Raw genomic sequence first — 15904 nt, forward strand, 5'->3', positions numbered from 1 at the left:
ACATGGAAGAACCTCGCCTGCTCTGTTGCCAGCATCCTGTACCTCATAATGCGCAGTGATCGGTCTGTGTGGAATAAACACAAAAGGAAGAGGGGGAAAGGAACAAGTGAAATGGGTGGGGGGCCAGATGATGACCTTTCCTAAGGTAGAGGGGCTTTAACTGGACCCTCTTGTGTGTTCCTGGTAAGAGAAGTGCCTTGGAGTTCCTGCTGTGGCTCAGCCAGTTAAGAACCTGACATAACATCTGTGAGGATGGGAGTTCAGTCCCTGGCCTTGATCAGTGGGATAAGGATCCAGCCTTGCTGCAAGCTGCCACGTGGGTCGCAGATGCAGCTCAGATCCAGTGTTTCTGTGACTGTGGTGTAGGTCTCAGCTGCAGTTCCGATTGGACCCTTAGCCCAGGAACTTGCATGTGTTGCCAGTGCAACCCTAAAAAGAAAAGAGAGAGAGAGAGTACTGCCTTGAAGTCGAGGAGGGGAGCTGATTGTCACCTCTAAACTAGCCCATTTACCTCCTTCCACCCCATCTTCTTCCCAACCTCCTGTGTCCCTGGGCCCCCTCATCACATGCGGCTGAGACACCAGGGCTAAGATGAGAATGACAGCTGCCCAGTTTTGCTGCAGGAAAACCCGTATTTAATGCTGAAGGGGAACCACCAGGAGATGGAAGGCAATGACCGCTACGAGGGCTTCTGTGTGGACATGCTCAAGGAGCTGGCAGAGATCCTCCGGTTCAACTACAAGATCCGCCTGGTCGGGGACGGCGTGTACGGCGTGCCTGAGGCCAATGGCACCTGGACGGGAATGGTTGGGGAGCTGATCGCTCGGGTAAGGAAGGAACAGGTGATTTGGATTTGCGGGTGCGCTGGGGAGGGAGATGGAGGGACAAGAGCTTGTACTGGATGCTCATGAACCCTCTGTTTATTCAGTTAATCTTTTGTGCATTTTTCATTTACTTGTCTATTCACTGCATAATAAATCTTTCCTGAGCTGGCACTGAGCCAGACACTGGTGGTATACATTGGTGGATGAGACCACCATCAGCCCTTCCCCGTGGCTCTCCCGGTCCCAGTCCAGCACCTGTAACAGGTAACTGGAGCTTTGACCATTAACATGGCTTAGAGAGTTTGGGTTCCATTCTTGGATAATCCAGGCACTTTTTGTTTGTCCTGATTATTTTGTGGGTCATCAGCACCCGTGGCAGAGCTTGGACAGGCCCTGGGAGAGTAGAACACATCCACATCAGTTGACTTTGACACTTGAGAGGGGCTGGCGAGGACACGTGACTAAATAACAGGGGAAAAGGGATCAACTGTCAGAGGAATTGGTCCCAGTTACCACTATTTGGTTACTTCTTGTATTGGTTTCTGCTGTCGTTCATGTGCTTTTATAGGCCCAGGGCCAAGGTGCACTTGGACAGGCTGTAGATTTTCAGGGTGAATGTGGGGAATTGATTAACATGCAGGGAAGCATCAGAGAATGTCAGTCCTGGGTAGGTTAGAGCAAGGCTACAGAGAGTTCTTCCATGGGGAGAGCTCTGGTTTTCTTGGTACACACTGGTAACATCTGTAAAAATTAATTAAGTGGTTACTAATGCACTGTTTCTATTTCCACAACCGAGTTTTTCTGGCCAGGATAGGTGAGGAGTACCCAGTGCAGACAGCGCAGACCTAGGTTCTTAGCGTGACCTTGAACCAACCCGCTGCTCTCCTGCTTTGCAAGTGCAGAAGGAGTGCAGCTCTCTGGCAGCCTCCCAGCCAGCGCCAGTGTGCAGGGGGCTTTACATACATTAGCTCTAATCCTCCTGGAACATACCTTTTAGCTAGTTGTTATCCTCATTTTACAAATGTGCCACCTGAACTCAGAGAGCTTGAATGACTTGTCTGAAGCCTCACAGTTAGTGTGAGACGAGGCTGGGATTTGAACTACATTTCTCTAGCTCCGAAGCCCACGTTCTCCCCACCCCAGAATACGACCTCAGCTGGACTTGAATGTCACCAGGAAAGGTCCCCATAAGCCCAGGCCCTTCCTGCTCTCCTTCCTTTTTATCTTCCCTCCCTCCCTTTCTCCCTTGCTTGCTTTTGTTCTTTCCTTCCTTCTCGTCTCCCTTCTCATCATTGAACTGATATTATCTTAACCTTTTATAGGTACCAAACCTGAGATAAAGATACATTTTTAAAATCCTAATCCTCAAGGATTGAGACCCGAGCCCCCGGAAAAGGATGTGCTGCTTTTCTCTAAGTCCCACACCCCCTCCCAAAGCAGCTTCTTGTCTGGACCACTCCCCTAGCCCCCCAGAGAGGCACCACCCAGTAGTTAAACCCCAGAAAGCTGAAATGCCAGGTCTTTTCCTTCCCTTCTCATTAATGTGCTCAGTCACCTTGAGCTCGTTCCTTCAGCCCCATTGGGCTGCCTGGTGACTGGTGGGGTGACTTTCAGGGATGTCAGAGTCAGCGCACAGCCATCCCCTTATCAGCCCCCTAATGAGCGGTGACGTGGACTGGCAGGGGGAGGAGAGGAAGCTGGGACTCAAGGACATGCAGCCTCGTGCTGAGTGACTTGGGCAATCAGATGGGGATCTTAAAATTCACCCCAGATCGCCTTTCAGGCCAAAACACTGTTGCTTTATCCTCATCAAGACCTGGCTGCATAGTTTTAATTAACTAATGAACCTATTCATTCAGTACATATCCATTGGACACTTTGCACTCTTCTAGACGATGGAGATGCAATGGGGGACAAAATAAACATACTCACTACCCTTATGAATCTTAGATATTAAGGAGTATTGTTAACGCATTGACTTAAGTTCAAGGGAGGGGAGGTAGGAGGGGCTATGAGAAGGCCCTGGAGAGGAGGGGTCCAGCCTTGAGAGGCGAGGGGGTGGGGAGGAAGGCTTCCTTTGGGACATGGTGTTTGAGCTGGTGTCTGAAGAATGAGAAGAGCATTTCAGGCAGAAGCTCATTTGAATGCCATGGGCTGGTGGGGAGATGTGATTCTGGGCAAGTGTGGGAGACCCCTGCCCGGCTCTGCTGTAAGTTCAGTGCTTTGATATGTCTGCCCGGATATTCTCCTAGAATCCCAGCAGAACTAAGGCCTGCATCCCTCCTGTATGACCTGTATCCCAAGACACACAGGAACAGGTCAGAGGTTGTAAAAGCAGAACCTTGGGATGACACAGTGTCCCAACTGAAAGAGACCTCAGAGATCCCTGCACCTAAATCTGTCACTTATTTAGGTGAGCAAATGCAAGCTCAGGGAGGCCAAGGAACCTGCCAAAGATCACGTAGCTGGGAAGTTTGGAGCCAGCGTTTAAGCCGTGGTCTGCCTGGCTTCAGGCTCATAGTCTAAGAGCAGGAACTGTGATGTGACATAGAGCTGACATCATTTCATCCACTTATTAGCTGTGTGTTCTTGGGAGAGTTATTTTCTTCTTTCCATCCCGTCCTCCAGGTCCTCAGTGCTTATCTAGAAAGAATTTTTGTAAGGATTTAAAATAACCCGTACAGGAGTTCCCTTCGTAGCTCGGTGGCTAACGAACCTGACTAGGAACCATGAGGATGTGGTTCCATCCCTGGCCTCGCTCAGTGTGGTTAAGGATCCAGTGTTGCCGTGAGCTGTGGTGTAGGTCGCAGATACGACTTGGATCCCGCGTTGCTGTGGCTCTGGCGTAGGCCAGCGGCTACAGCTCCAGTTGGACCCCTAGCCTGGAAACCTCCATATGCTGCGGGTGTGGCCCTAAAAAGACAAAAGACCAAAACATATATACTTTTACAGATTATACTCAGTGAAAAGCTATTACAAGATCATGGCTGTAATTCCCTGTGCTGTGCAGTATGCCCTTGTTGCTTATCTATTTTATACCTGCTGGTTTGTTTCTGTTAATCCTGTGCTCCTGTTTGCCCTTCCCTCCTTCCCTCTCCCCTTTGGTAACCCCTAGTTTGTTTTCTACATCTCTGGGTTTGTTTCCATTATGCACTCGTTTGTATTATTTTTTAGAGTCTATGTATCAGTGATACCATGCAGTATTTGTCATTCTCTGCCTGACTCCTTTCACTAAATATAATATTCTCTAGGTCCATCTACATCAAATGGCAGAATTTCGTTCTTTTTTTTTTTTTCTTTTTAGGGCCACACCTGCAGCATGTAGAGGTTCCCAGGCTAGGTGTCAAATCGGAGCTGTAGCCTCTAGGCTATACCACAGCCACAGCAATGCCAAATCTGAACTGTATCTAATACCTACACTACAGATCACAGCAGCACCGGATCCTTAACCCACTGAGCAAGTCCAGGGACTGAACCTGTGTCCTCATGGATACTAGTCAGATTTGTTTCCGCTGAGCCATGACGGGAACTCCCCGTTTTGTGAGTGTGTGTGTGTGTGTATGTGTGTGTGTATGGTTGAGTTAATATCCCCCTGTGTATGTCTATATGCTACATCTTCTTTATCCATTTGTCTGTCAGTCCCTCTCTTGTTCAAGGAGTATGTTTTCCTGGTACAAAAATCCAATTAAGCCAATCATCTGCCAGCAGCTAAGGGTGAAAGCCATGGTTTGCATCATGCTGGGGCCGGCCTGAGATACCTTCATGGGGGTCCAGAGTCCTGAGTGAGCTGGTGCCTCAGTGGCAGGCCCTGGAGTCATCCTACAGGCATGTGTGGCTCTTCAGGGGCTGCTTACTCATGCAGCTCATGTGGCACTTGAGGGAAGATAGAGAGAGAGCAGGAGATGAGAGGCCAAGGGTGTGGGTGAGCCGGGCTGCCCACCAGCTTCCCCTGGACAACAGGCCCGGTAAGTGTAGCTGAAACTGCAGCAGGAGAGACAAAGATTTGATGTAAAGGAGAACCTCCCCCTGGAGGCCTGGAGACAGACTAAGGCATCTTTCTTTAGAGAGTTTGAAGAACACAGTAGGTAGCCTCCTGGATGTCAGAGTGATGTGGAGGAAAGGGTAGAGGCCCGGTCACCTCCACCGGGCATTCTAGGGCTTCGATCTTTCATACCCCTTGTCACCTGCTTGCTCAAGATTGTGATGCTTGAACACATGGTGTGTTAGTTGTGGAAGAGCATTCAAGCGTGTTTTCTACATATGTTTGGAAATCATCAAAGCATGTCTTTTGGTATAAATCCCATTAAAAGTAGGAGTGTGGTTGGAGTGAAAAGAAGTGAATCCATATACCCTGGGTCAGGTGGCTGGCCTCTCACCCCCAGGGCTGTGTCTGAGCAGTGGTGATGAGAAGCATGACTATTTGGGAGCTTCTCTGGCTTGGATTCCTTTTGCCCTTGTCCAACCCTTCACAGCTGATCCCAGAGAAGCCCTGCACCGCGGTGATGGTGTGTCTTGGTGGAGGTGTAGTTGGCAGAGAGGAGGAGATGGACTGGAGCAGCTTGAAGAAGAAGACGCCTTAGGAACAGTCTCCACATCCTCCTGTATCACCCCAATAAGTGTATTTAAAAGTTAATTGAAATTGTTGCTTATATTCAGATACAGAGCCGAATAAGAGAGTCCCTAGTTCCTCTTTAATGCAGGACCAGTTGGGTAAAAGCAGAGGGAGAAAGGCTAGGATAGGGAAGTACAGGGGACAGTGGCAGGACTGGAGGAGGGGCTCCTGACTCTGCTTGTGACGTGTAGGGAAGACACCTGCAGGAGATGATGCCCGATCTGATCTTTATGGACCAGGAGAAGTTGGCTGGGGGAGAGGAGGATGTGGAGAGAGAAGGGCACACTGGGAGGGAAGGAACACAGGGTCCAAGTCATGGAAACAGGAAGGTCGTGATAATTTCCATTCTAGGTCACTATACCTGAAACAGAGCGTGGTGGGAAATGAGGTTGGGAAGTGGGCAGTGGTCACTGACAAGGGGCCTCCATGGCCTTCTATAGTCCGGAGCATGGATGGGTGGAGGGGGTGGGACAAGTCTGGAGGCGGGAGAACCAGGTAGAAGCCTCATGTTGTTGCAAGAGGTGATGAGAACCGGAAGTCACTAGGGAGATAGAAGCAGGTACACGTTCAAAGGCTGTCTTTCAAGATAACAGTTTTTTTAATAGAGGCATGCAGTCTTTAAAATATATTTATGTTTTAAGAAATGAAAGATTACCTGTAATTCCGCCATCCAGTAATACCCATGGTTAATATTTCAAAAACCATCCATTCTGATTTCTGAATGAATCTATACTTTACACAAGTTCCTTTTGTAAAATGGGACCATAGTATATGTGCTGTTTGGAACCTGTTGAAACTATTTAATAGATAAATCATCAGGAGTGGGGACCAAATGGACATGGTCCATGGGAGAGAGAGCCCAGGATGATGCCCAGGTTTCTGACAGGGGCGTCTGAATGGATGGTGGTGCCAGGCATTGAGGTGGAACGTTCAGGAGAAAAACAGGTCTTAGTGGGGAAGGGGATGATTTCAGCTTTGGAAATGGTAACATTGAAAAGTTTGGGACCCGCAGGAAGAGGTGTTCAGCAGAGACTTGGCTAGACTGGAGTGGGTGGTGAGTTGTCAGTGGTCACTGAAGCTCTGCATGGGGAAGGAATCCCCAGGGAGAAAAGTCCTCTGTTCAGGAGTGAGGTAGGGGAGGAGAGCCTGTGCAGGCTGCTGAGAGACAGTGGCTGAAGCAGCGTCCCACCTCTTAAAAGGAAGTACAGAATAGCCTTCACCAGGTTGAGCGATGTAGAAGCCACCGGCAAGAGCGGTTTCGGTGGGTGGCTGGATTGAAATCAGATTGCAGTGGTCGAATCCTCGTGGAATACTCTTTAAAGAAGCTCAGCTCTTATGCGAAAGCAAGGTAAAGCCTTGCAGTAGAAGGAGGCTTCGAGCCAGGGAGGTGGCTATTGCATAAAACGTCTATGGAAGTGGCTGCTAGGAGTTGAGGACATGTCTCTTAGGGATTGCGGAGAGGCAGGGACGGTCACAGGGTTGGACCAGTGTCGTGGTGGTGGAGAGTGACAGTGACAGTAGGCAGGACGGAGGGCGGGGGAAACCGTGCATTCATAAAGGTGTTTGGAGTCCTTGTCGAGACGTGAGCACTTCTCTCCACAGTGAGAACTGGGAACCACTACAGTCAGGGGTCTCCCATCTTGCATGTTGGCCTCGTCACCCCCACGTTTGTGCATGGATTTCATGTTTGCAGCTGCTTCTGCAGCTTTGCCCTTTATCCTCCACAACAGCTCTGTGATGCAGACATCATTACTGCCGTGGCGTGGGTGAGCAGACTTAGACGTCCACAGTGATTCCCCCAAGGTCCCACAGAGGGGGGGTTAAACTTGGGCATCTGAGTCCTCATCCATGACAGCACACGACCTCTTCCTGCTGGAATTACAGCCACAGTTGGCCTTCACTTCTAAGAGGTCCTTCCAGGCAGAGGATTTGGAGGCTGCTCAGAACTTGGTATCCAAGGCTGACTCTGGCCCAGAAAGGGATTGCACTTTATCTGTAACATGGGAAAGCTGCACAAATGGCCTCTCCAATCCCTTCTCTTCTCAGCAAGTGGGTATGAGGCATCCTTGTCAATTCAGCCCTGTGCCCTGATGTCCTGGAAGCAGGGAAACTGCATTTCGCATCCTCAGGGCCCAGCTTGGGAGAGAGCAAAGCACATTCAGGAAGAGAGAGAGTTCTCCTCAAGCTTCAAAGCTCAGAACCAAGTGCCCTGTTGGCATTCAGTGCCCTGTTGGCAGAATGGCCCATTTGGGTTCACTGAGAAAAGGGCTTTGGAGGGCTTAGATTCAAGACTCAAGCTTTGGACATCAAATAGCTTTCACCAATGACATTTTGATGAATTAAGTGTAAATAAAGCTGAAATGCTTCATTCCGTTTCCCCTCCTGGGCCCCTGGGAGAAAGGATTTTGAAGAGAGTTTGGCAGAGACCTGGGGGGGAGTGAGCTGTCCGTGGCCTTGATCCACTGGGAAAGTTGTCCAGAGACATTTTGCTGAACTAAAAAAAAAAAAAAAAAAAAAAACATACAACTAGTCCCCTGAGATTCCTGTTCACCTTGAAGCCAGAGATGACTTTAACTGAAAATAGGTCATAGAATTGTATTCTTTAAAAATCTAGATACCAACCCAGGGACTACAAGTGAGTGTTCCACTCTCCCCACATGACCGCCACGCTCAGGGAGGGCTTTCTCTTCCTTCTTAAAGCCTGTCTCTGCATTTATTCAAATAGGAAGAGGTGGGCTCCATTGAGCACTCAATGATTCATTCGTACATTCATTCATTCATTCATTCATCAAAGTGCCCACTCTCTGCCAAGCACTCTTTGGATGTGAGGAATTATGTGGTAGGGGGCTCAAGATCTACTCAAAGAGACTGGTAAACCAAGAATTCCAGTACGGAGAGAAACACACTATATTGATAATATTAATGATGATGAGAATAATGATGGTGATATTTATGAACTGTTTCCTGAGCCCCTGACTCCGCCTTCACTCACCTAGTCCTCACAATAACCAGATGTTGCCGATGAGGAAACTGAGTCACAAAGCAGATAAGGAACCCATCCCAGGTCATGTGGGTTGGGAGTGGCAGGGGCAGGTTTGCTGGAAGTGTGGACGAGGTAGGTACAGGCCTGAACAGGGAGGGGCTCACCCAGGAAAAAAACCACTGAGCAGAGTCTTGAGGATGGAGAAGCAGCATCTCAGTAGAAAAGAAGATTCTAGGTGTGGCAGACACTGAGATTACACCAAGCAGTGCAGGTTGTTCTCTGTGGCTGACGTCAGGTGAGGCAGGGGTGGAGGAGAGCAGGGCTCTAGGCAGGGGCTAGTCGTGACAGGATTTATATGTTGGGATATTTAAACTATGTCCAGAGAGCTAATGAGAGCTATTGACGAGTTAGGTGGGCTGTTCTTTTTATTTCAAGAGAGGAGGGCTGGCGTAGTTGGCTCTGGTTCCAGAAGGTTAGTTCGGCCAGTGAGAGAAGGGTGGGCTGGAGGTGGGGAGACCACATGCAGGTATACTCACCAGACTGTGGTCCCGTGATCAGGTGGGATGGGATGGGACCTGGATGAAGGCAGGGGCCGGGATGGCCGGGAGAAAATAGTGACAGTATGGGGTTTCGGCATTTACTTCTAGGACCCACCAAGTGGGGGCGCTCCCCTTTTGTGTAGACTTTTAAGCACGGGTTCAGGTCGTCCTGCCCTCAGGAGGAGAGGAAGGCTCTTTGCCTCTGGGCAAGGTCCTTGCCGGAATGGCTTCCCGGGGGCGGCGTGTCCAACAGCGGTCCCTGCAGACAGCCCCCGGGGACCTGGGAGGGGAGGAAATCCATCTTGTCTGGTTCATTACGCACAGGCTGGTGTCCTTGAGAATAAAAGGGCCAGTGCCCTGGGCTGCATCTTGGACCACAACTGCCTTTGCTCTCCCTCTCTCGTCAGACCCTCCCTTTACAACCCTCTATCTCATTTTGAGTTCTCAAAGCTTCTTTTCTGTGACTCGAGTCCTTTTCAGCCACCTGATAAAAAGCCAATAAAAGCAGTTCGGAGACTGCAGCTGCTCTGCCTTTCTTCTGAGATGTCTGTATTGGCCTGGGCTCTCCTGCCTGCCTCAGTGACCACTTCCTCTGTCCCTCTTCAGAGGTGAGGTACACACTGCCCAGGAGACAGCAGCTGGGCTTCAGAGCCTTAGCCTGCCATCGGCTGAGTCCCAGAGATGCCTCCCTGGCTGTCACCAGCTTTCAGCAGAGGGTCTGCCGTGGGCCTTCAGATTCTCTTTTTCCTCTTGCTTCCCAGGGATTTGTAGAGACTTAGAATGAGGGTCTCCTCTGCTGAAGGCACCTCTTCCTTATTTAAAGCTGAGCCCCCTTGAGGGAGAGGGGGTGGTGGCCATGACAAGGGCCAGGTGCTGTTAGGGCCTCTACACAGGTTATTTCATCTCGTCTGTGCCTGGCAGGGATTATTACTCCATTATACAGATGAAATGGAGGCTCAGAGAGTTACCAAGTAGCCCAAGCTCAGGCTCACAGCAGGCAGCCAGCGCCCAGACTCAGCCCCTGCTCAGAACCCCACCTTGTGCTCACGTCTCTTCACCACTAGGGCGGCGTCAGAAGTGGTGGCTGGAACAGAGAGTGATTTGGGTACAGCTTTCCTGTCCTCTGGGTCTGCTTGCTGGGCGAATGGAGAGGAAGGAAAAGGCTAGTCCAGGGGAAGACCAGAAGGGAGGAGGCTCCCGGAGGCCAGTCTGAGAGGGACGCCTGGATGACACATCCTCACCGCCGTTATCCAGGAAGTGGGTGTTATAACTGCTTTCTTTTTGCTGACTGTGAATGCACAGCCCAGAGAGGCCAGCGCCTGCAAGTGCTAGGATTTGAAACCAGGTCCCTTCCCTCTAGGAGCTCCCCAACCAGAAGGGCAGACCGACCACAGAAATGATCTCAACACAATGAACACTGACAGAAAAACCTAGGAAATACGTGCTGTGTTACAAATTCAAACAGCATCACATTCAAACAGCAGAAGGGTTCTCATTGTGGTTCAGTGAGTTAAGAACCCGGCATGGTCTCTGTGAGGATGCCCGTTTGATCCCTGGCCTCGCTCAGTGGGTTAAGGATCTGGTGTTGCTGTGAGCTTCGGTGTAGGTCACAGGTGTGGCTCGGATCCTGTGTTGCTGTGGCCGTGGTGTAGGCCGGCAGCTGCAGCTTGGATTTGACCCCTAGCCTGGGAACTTCCATATGCCATATGTGTGACTATTAAAACAAAACACAAACACAAAAAACAAACAGTAGAGTATCAGGCAGAAATTACTTCTGAATGGGGACCGCTGAAATGGATTCTTGGTGGCATTGGGACTGGCAGCTCCTTGCAGGCAAGCATAATGTCTAATTCCTCCTAATCTCCATATGGACCCAGCATGGTGCCTGGGACACAGGAAAGTGGTAACAAATAGTTGCTTTGAATCATGCAGAGCAAGGCATCAGGCTCTAGGCATTCCTTGAATAAACTTAGGTCATTTCTCAGTAGCTTTCTATCAACCCAACTGTCAACCTGAGGCTTAGAAAACCAGGCTACCAATTGATTAACCAATCAGCAGAGAGTAATTTAACACTATGAGGCAGTCACTGGGCTAGAGGTTCAGGGTAAAAGGACAAATGAGATTAGCTTCCGTCTTTGAAAGCTTACAGACAAGGTGATATGGAGGTAGACATCGTACAGACAAGTAAAAGAAACGTTTGCCCCAGTGTAGGCACGGGGGAGGAGAGGATGTTGCTAGGGGAGCCCCAAGTAGGGCTGGACCAAGGAATGACGTTGTCCATCACCGGTGAGGGTGCGCAGTTTAAATCCTCATCTCCCAGGAAGCAGCGTCAAGCCTGTTGCCTCCCTGGGATCATAGAACATGAGGCCCAGAGAAGGTCAGCCACAGATCCAGGAAGAGAGAGCAGAGCTTTGCCCGTCTTTCCTTAGACCCCCGTGATGGTTCTTTTCCGAGGAAGAGGTTGATGTGGAAGAGGATCTCAGGGGCGCTGAAGTTCGGTTATGTTCAGAGCTACCCCAGCAGCTCCAGACTGGGAACTCCTCCAAACCCCATGGGTGTCTAGAAGCAGCCTGGGAAATTTGTCAGAAGGCTCACTTCTTGGGAATTATTTCCGCCCTCCCCACCGAGTGCCAGCTGTTAAGGGGAGTTGAGGGTCTACAGAGGAACTGAAAATGGATTAATTAAGGCATCTGAAAGCCTTCTGAGAGACTGGCTTGCTGGGAAACAGAAGAGACAGGCAGTAGGGAATTGATTTGGGGCAGGGGTGGGGAAGGGAGCGATGGAAAGGGGTATCTTAATATCTTCTAAGAATACTCTGGTCCTGATTTCCCACTTCATATGGCAGAGGTGAGGTGTCACCTACAGGCTCAGACATACACCGGGCTTTAGTCTGAGGTCAAGGTGCTTCCAAGGGCTCCAGTTCAACATGTGGACCCTTAACCTCTGTCTTGTTCCCCAAAGCACCCAGGAATTCAGCTGCTGATTATTCTCCAAAGCCTGAGTCTCTAATGTTGCTAGCCCTGGTTCTTGCACTCCCCTCCTCTCCAGGAGTAAGGAACCTATTCCTGAACCTGGGGCCAAGGCCCTACTTATGTACTTCCCATCCTCAGGCAGTATTACTTGCCCCTACATGCATTGATTCAACACTGGTTGTGACTTCAGATTGAATAAGACCCAGTTGTTACTTTCAGTGAGCTCACATTCTAGCTACACAGAGCATCCAAGGACAGTTGCACAGGTTGTGTATAGTACAAGGGGTGAGTGGGGCCTGAAGCCTAGCCCTCACACTGCTCACCAAGCATATGCTCTAGTGTGGGGCCGTATCCACCTGTAAATTTTCTTCCTACAAAGACCTTTAGTTTGCCAAGTCATGTGCCCCCTAAATCAGCTAGGAGGATCAACTTTTATAATTTGCACAATGGCCCCAACTATACTAGGAATGAGGCCCAGGGTATAAAAATAATGAGACCACAACATGTGATATATGCAAAATGGAATCGTATACAAAATTTTATGGGAACACAGGGAAAAAAAAAAAAGAAATAGTTCAGCTCGAGGAAGCCAGGCAAGGCTTTACAGCAGAGCTAAATAATAGCTACTGTTTATTGAGTACCTACTACCTGCCAGCATTTCTCATGCATCATTTCCTCTCCAACAACAATCTTACGAGGTAAATGTTATTATTCACAGTTTATAATGAAGATGCTGAGGTTAACTTTAACAGAGAGGCTAACTCAAGGTCACATAGCAAACAAGTGATTGATCTGGAATTCAAAGGCAAGCCTGACATCAAAGAACACAGTCGTTCTAGCACACTGTGTCACCTCTAAGGGAAGTAACAGTCAAGTTGGACCTTGATGGATAAGTAGGAATTTGACAAGTGCCAAGGGGGAAAGAGTTGCAGGCAGAGATAACTGTGTGAGCAAAGACACAGAGTTTGAATTAGATGACAGGTGTAAGGAACACAAGCAGTGCAATAGGTTGAAGGGAGGTCAGTTGCTTGAGGTGATGCTGCGGAGAAAGTCTGGGATAGTTTGTGAAGATCATTGTAAGGCGTGTGGACCATATTTTAAAGATAGTAGGAATTGCTGGAGTGTCTTCAGGCAGGGCAGTGACATGATCAGATCTTTGGTCTAGAAATAGATTCTAGAAGCAGTGGTTTTCAAAGTGTGGTCCCTGAACCAGCAACATCAGCATCACCTTGGACTTGTCAGAAACCCGGATTCTGGGGTCCCATCCAGACCTACTGAAGCAGAAACTCTGGAGGGGAGCCTGGCAGTGTGCATTTTCACAGACCCTCCTGTTCAAGTTTGAGAATCACAGGCGCTCTTGGCATCCACTAGACTGGATGGATGGAGGAACTAGAAGCAATGAGACCAGCGCAGAAACTATTAAATAATTCCAATGAAGGCTTGAATGATGACAGCAGCAGTCAGATCTGAGGGGCAGTGATGGATTAAATGGGCATTTCAGAGGCAAAATGGATGGGGCCTGGCTGTTGAAGGGAGAGAGAGCAGGGAAGGGGTGGAGAGACTCAGGCTAACTCCTGCTCTTGGCTTTGGGTGGCAGCTGCCTGGTAAAGTCGTGAACTGAGAAATGGCCCCTGGAAGAAGAGTGGCTTTAAATCTTTAGGCAAAGGTGAGGAGATGACATGAGTCTGAAATGCCGGCAGGACTTGGAGGTGGAGAAATGCAGTACGTGGGAAAAATGTGTGAGGAAGGTCAGTAAGAGGGCAGAGCTGGGTCTGAGCTCATTTGGGGGCCGTCAGGATGCAGGTGGCGGTGAAATGGGACTGAGCGTGCTCCCCCCTCCCCCCTGCTGGCCCCCAGGTACGGATCCCTGCTCTCTGTGTGAGCTTGGACAAGCCACCCAAAGACCCACCCCACCCTCCTCTTCATCCTCGAAATGGAAACCATAGCACCCACCCCCAGGGAACAGTGAGAAATCAATGAACTGTAGTGTCTGCAGTGACTCCGAGAGTGTCAGCCGGCTCCTCTCCTTCCTGCCCTGTTACCCGCCTCTCTGCCTCTCCAAGGCTGTGCATGCACTTCCTCTCCCAGCCTAAAGCCCAGTTCCTCAGTGCCCCCTCTATCCATCCCCAAAAGTGGGTACACAGGCACTGGCGTGCACACACACACATATACACACGCACATCCCGTCCACCTGTTCCCATGAGATGAGCTCTTCCAGGGCCAGGTATTTTCCTCTCCCAGGCTGGCCTGGGCTGATCCCTCCTTGCCACACCTGTCTGGAGACCACAAAGCTGTAATTGAATCACACAAAACTGAAGCATTTCATGCCCATCGTGTTCCTGTTCAGGGAGGTCCAGACACCTCCCAAAGATGACAGGCAGTGATGGTGGCCCGCCAGGCTGTTCTGACCCTCTCTCCTGGCCTCTGCAGGAAAAGGGGACACAAGGAGAAGGAACTCCCTCCAGAGGGACAACCTCTGGGCCATCTCTTGGGGGAGACATCAGCTCTGTCAGGTGACAAGGTGGTGGCACTGGTGGCAAGTACACACGTTCTCTTGATCTTGAAAAAAAAAAAAATACCCGAGGTGGAAGTCTGGGTCTGTCCCTGAACCTTAAATTGGTGCCTGCATGTCCCTGGGCTCCCTGCCATTTGCTCACATGTTCCGTGCATACACATTTCCCCCATGCTCTGCCTTCATCGGCCCCATTTCACCAATATCCCTACTATCTGAAGGATTAATTCAGAGCCACAAAGTCCTGCATCTCCCATCACTTGCCCCTCACTCTCTAGTCTTCTCTTGGTTCCAGTTCCCGCATATGGTTTGTACCTTTGCTCTTCCTTCTGGCAGAAACCTTTTTCCCCAAGTCTCCAGTCTACTATTCCTGCCTTATTATCTAAGTCACCCCCTCCAAGAAGCATTCTTTCTCTGCCACACTAAGGGACCCCCATCCTCTCTCTGAGCCATTCTACCACATCACCTTGTTGTATTATCTTCAAAGAAACTATTCCCAACTGACATTATCTTGCTTATGGCGAGACTATTTGTTTGCTGTGTATCTCCCTTCACTAGAATGTAAGCTCTCTGAGGTCAGGAACTACATCTGTCTGGTTCACCTGTATAATGGTAGCACCTGGAATGGGCTCCATTATCCACAGCACTCAGGAATTATGGGATGGATGGGTAGATGGATGGATGGATGGGTGGATGGACAGATGAGTGGATGGATGGTTGGGTGGGATGCTATGGAGGCATGTGTGAAAGAACTAACTGCTATGGCCCTTGGACCCAGGCACCTTAGAGCCTGGACGGAACAATTCAGTGCTGAGAACCAGCTGCAGGTTTCCAGGTGACCCTTTTGACTGACGACAGGGAAAACACATGAGTGGTCCAGAAGTGCTGGAGCATCCAGCAGGCCAGGGCAGCCGAAGAGGACGTTTTCCTGGGCGCTGTCCCCCCAGGGCCACTGTGAGGCCTGTACAAGCTTCCAGTAATTCCCGGACCCCTTCCCCAGCTCCCCACAGCTGGGCCTTCAGCTCACCCTACTATATGCTCTACCCGCCCCAGGTCCCGCACCAATATTGTTTTGAGAAAGAAGAACTTAAGCCACCTCTCCCCTCGCCCCTCTTCCCTTGGGGTGGGGATTCTGGTGTGAGTTGTCTGACTCTCAGATTGACCCCATCTTCTATCTTGTTCCTCAAGCCACAGCCCCCTCTCTTCCCTCTTTAAGCTTTAGTTGGCCTAACTGGGTATCTTCTCAGGCCACTCCACACACCCATTTATCCTCCAACCGCCTTTGGCCTAGACCTTGTCCCCTGTGCTTGCCGTCTCGATTTCCTTGAGTATGTGTATTGATGGGAAGGGGTGACCGCAGCCTGAACACCAGGGAGCAGGCGCCCGGGTCACCTGTCTGGGCGTCTGAGTCACCTCACCTGAGGCTCCTGTGTGCTGGGCTCACCCCCATGACTCCCTGTGC

General features: G+C 50.1%; 1 protein-coding gene across 8 annotated transcripts in view; it reads left to right on the plus strand.

Annotated features, from left to right (window-relative positions):
- Positions 1 to 15904, plus strand: part of GRIK4 (glutamate ionotropic receptor kainate type subunit 4) — a 459028-nt gene that overhangs the window by 372858 nt on the left and 70266 nt on the right. For 6 of the 8 annotated variants that reach the window (XM_084976373.1, XM_021062991.2, XM_021062992.2 and 3 more), the window contains one exon: positions 624 to 827. In XM_084976373.1, coding sequence (XP_084832499.1) covers positions 624 to 827 — 204 coding nt within the window. Of the gene's footprint in view, positions 1 to 612; positions 828 to 15904 lie in introns of all 8 variants that reach the window. The other 2 variants (XM_084976376.1, XM_084976377.1) reach the window with 1 other exon arrangement.

The sequence above is a fragment of the Sus scrofa genome, chromosome 9, assembly GCF_054392235.1.
Source record: "Sus scrofa isolate SSC_HxYL_T2T_F1_AM1 chromosome 9, Sscrofa_HxYL_maternal_Yorkshire_Landrace_v2.0, whole genome shotgun sequence".
In the NCBI taxonomy this organism is placed as follows: Eukaryota; Metazoa; Chordata; class Mammalia; order Artiodactyla; family Suidae; genus Sus; species Sus scrofa.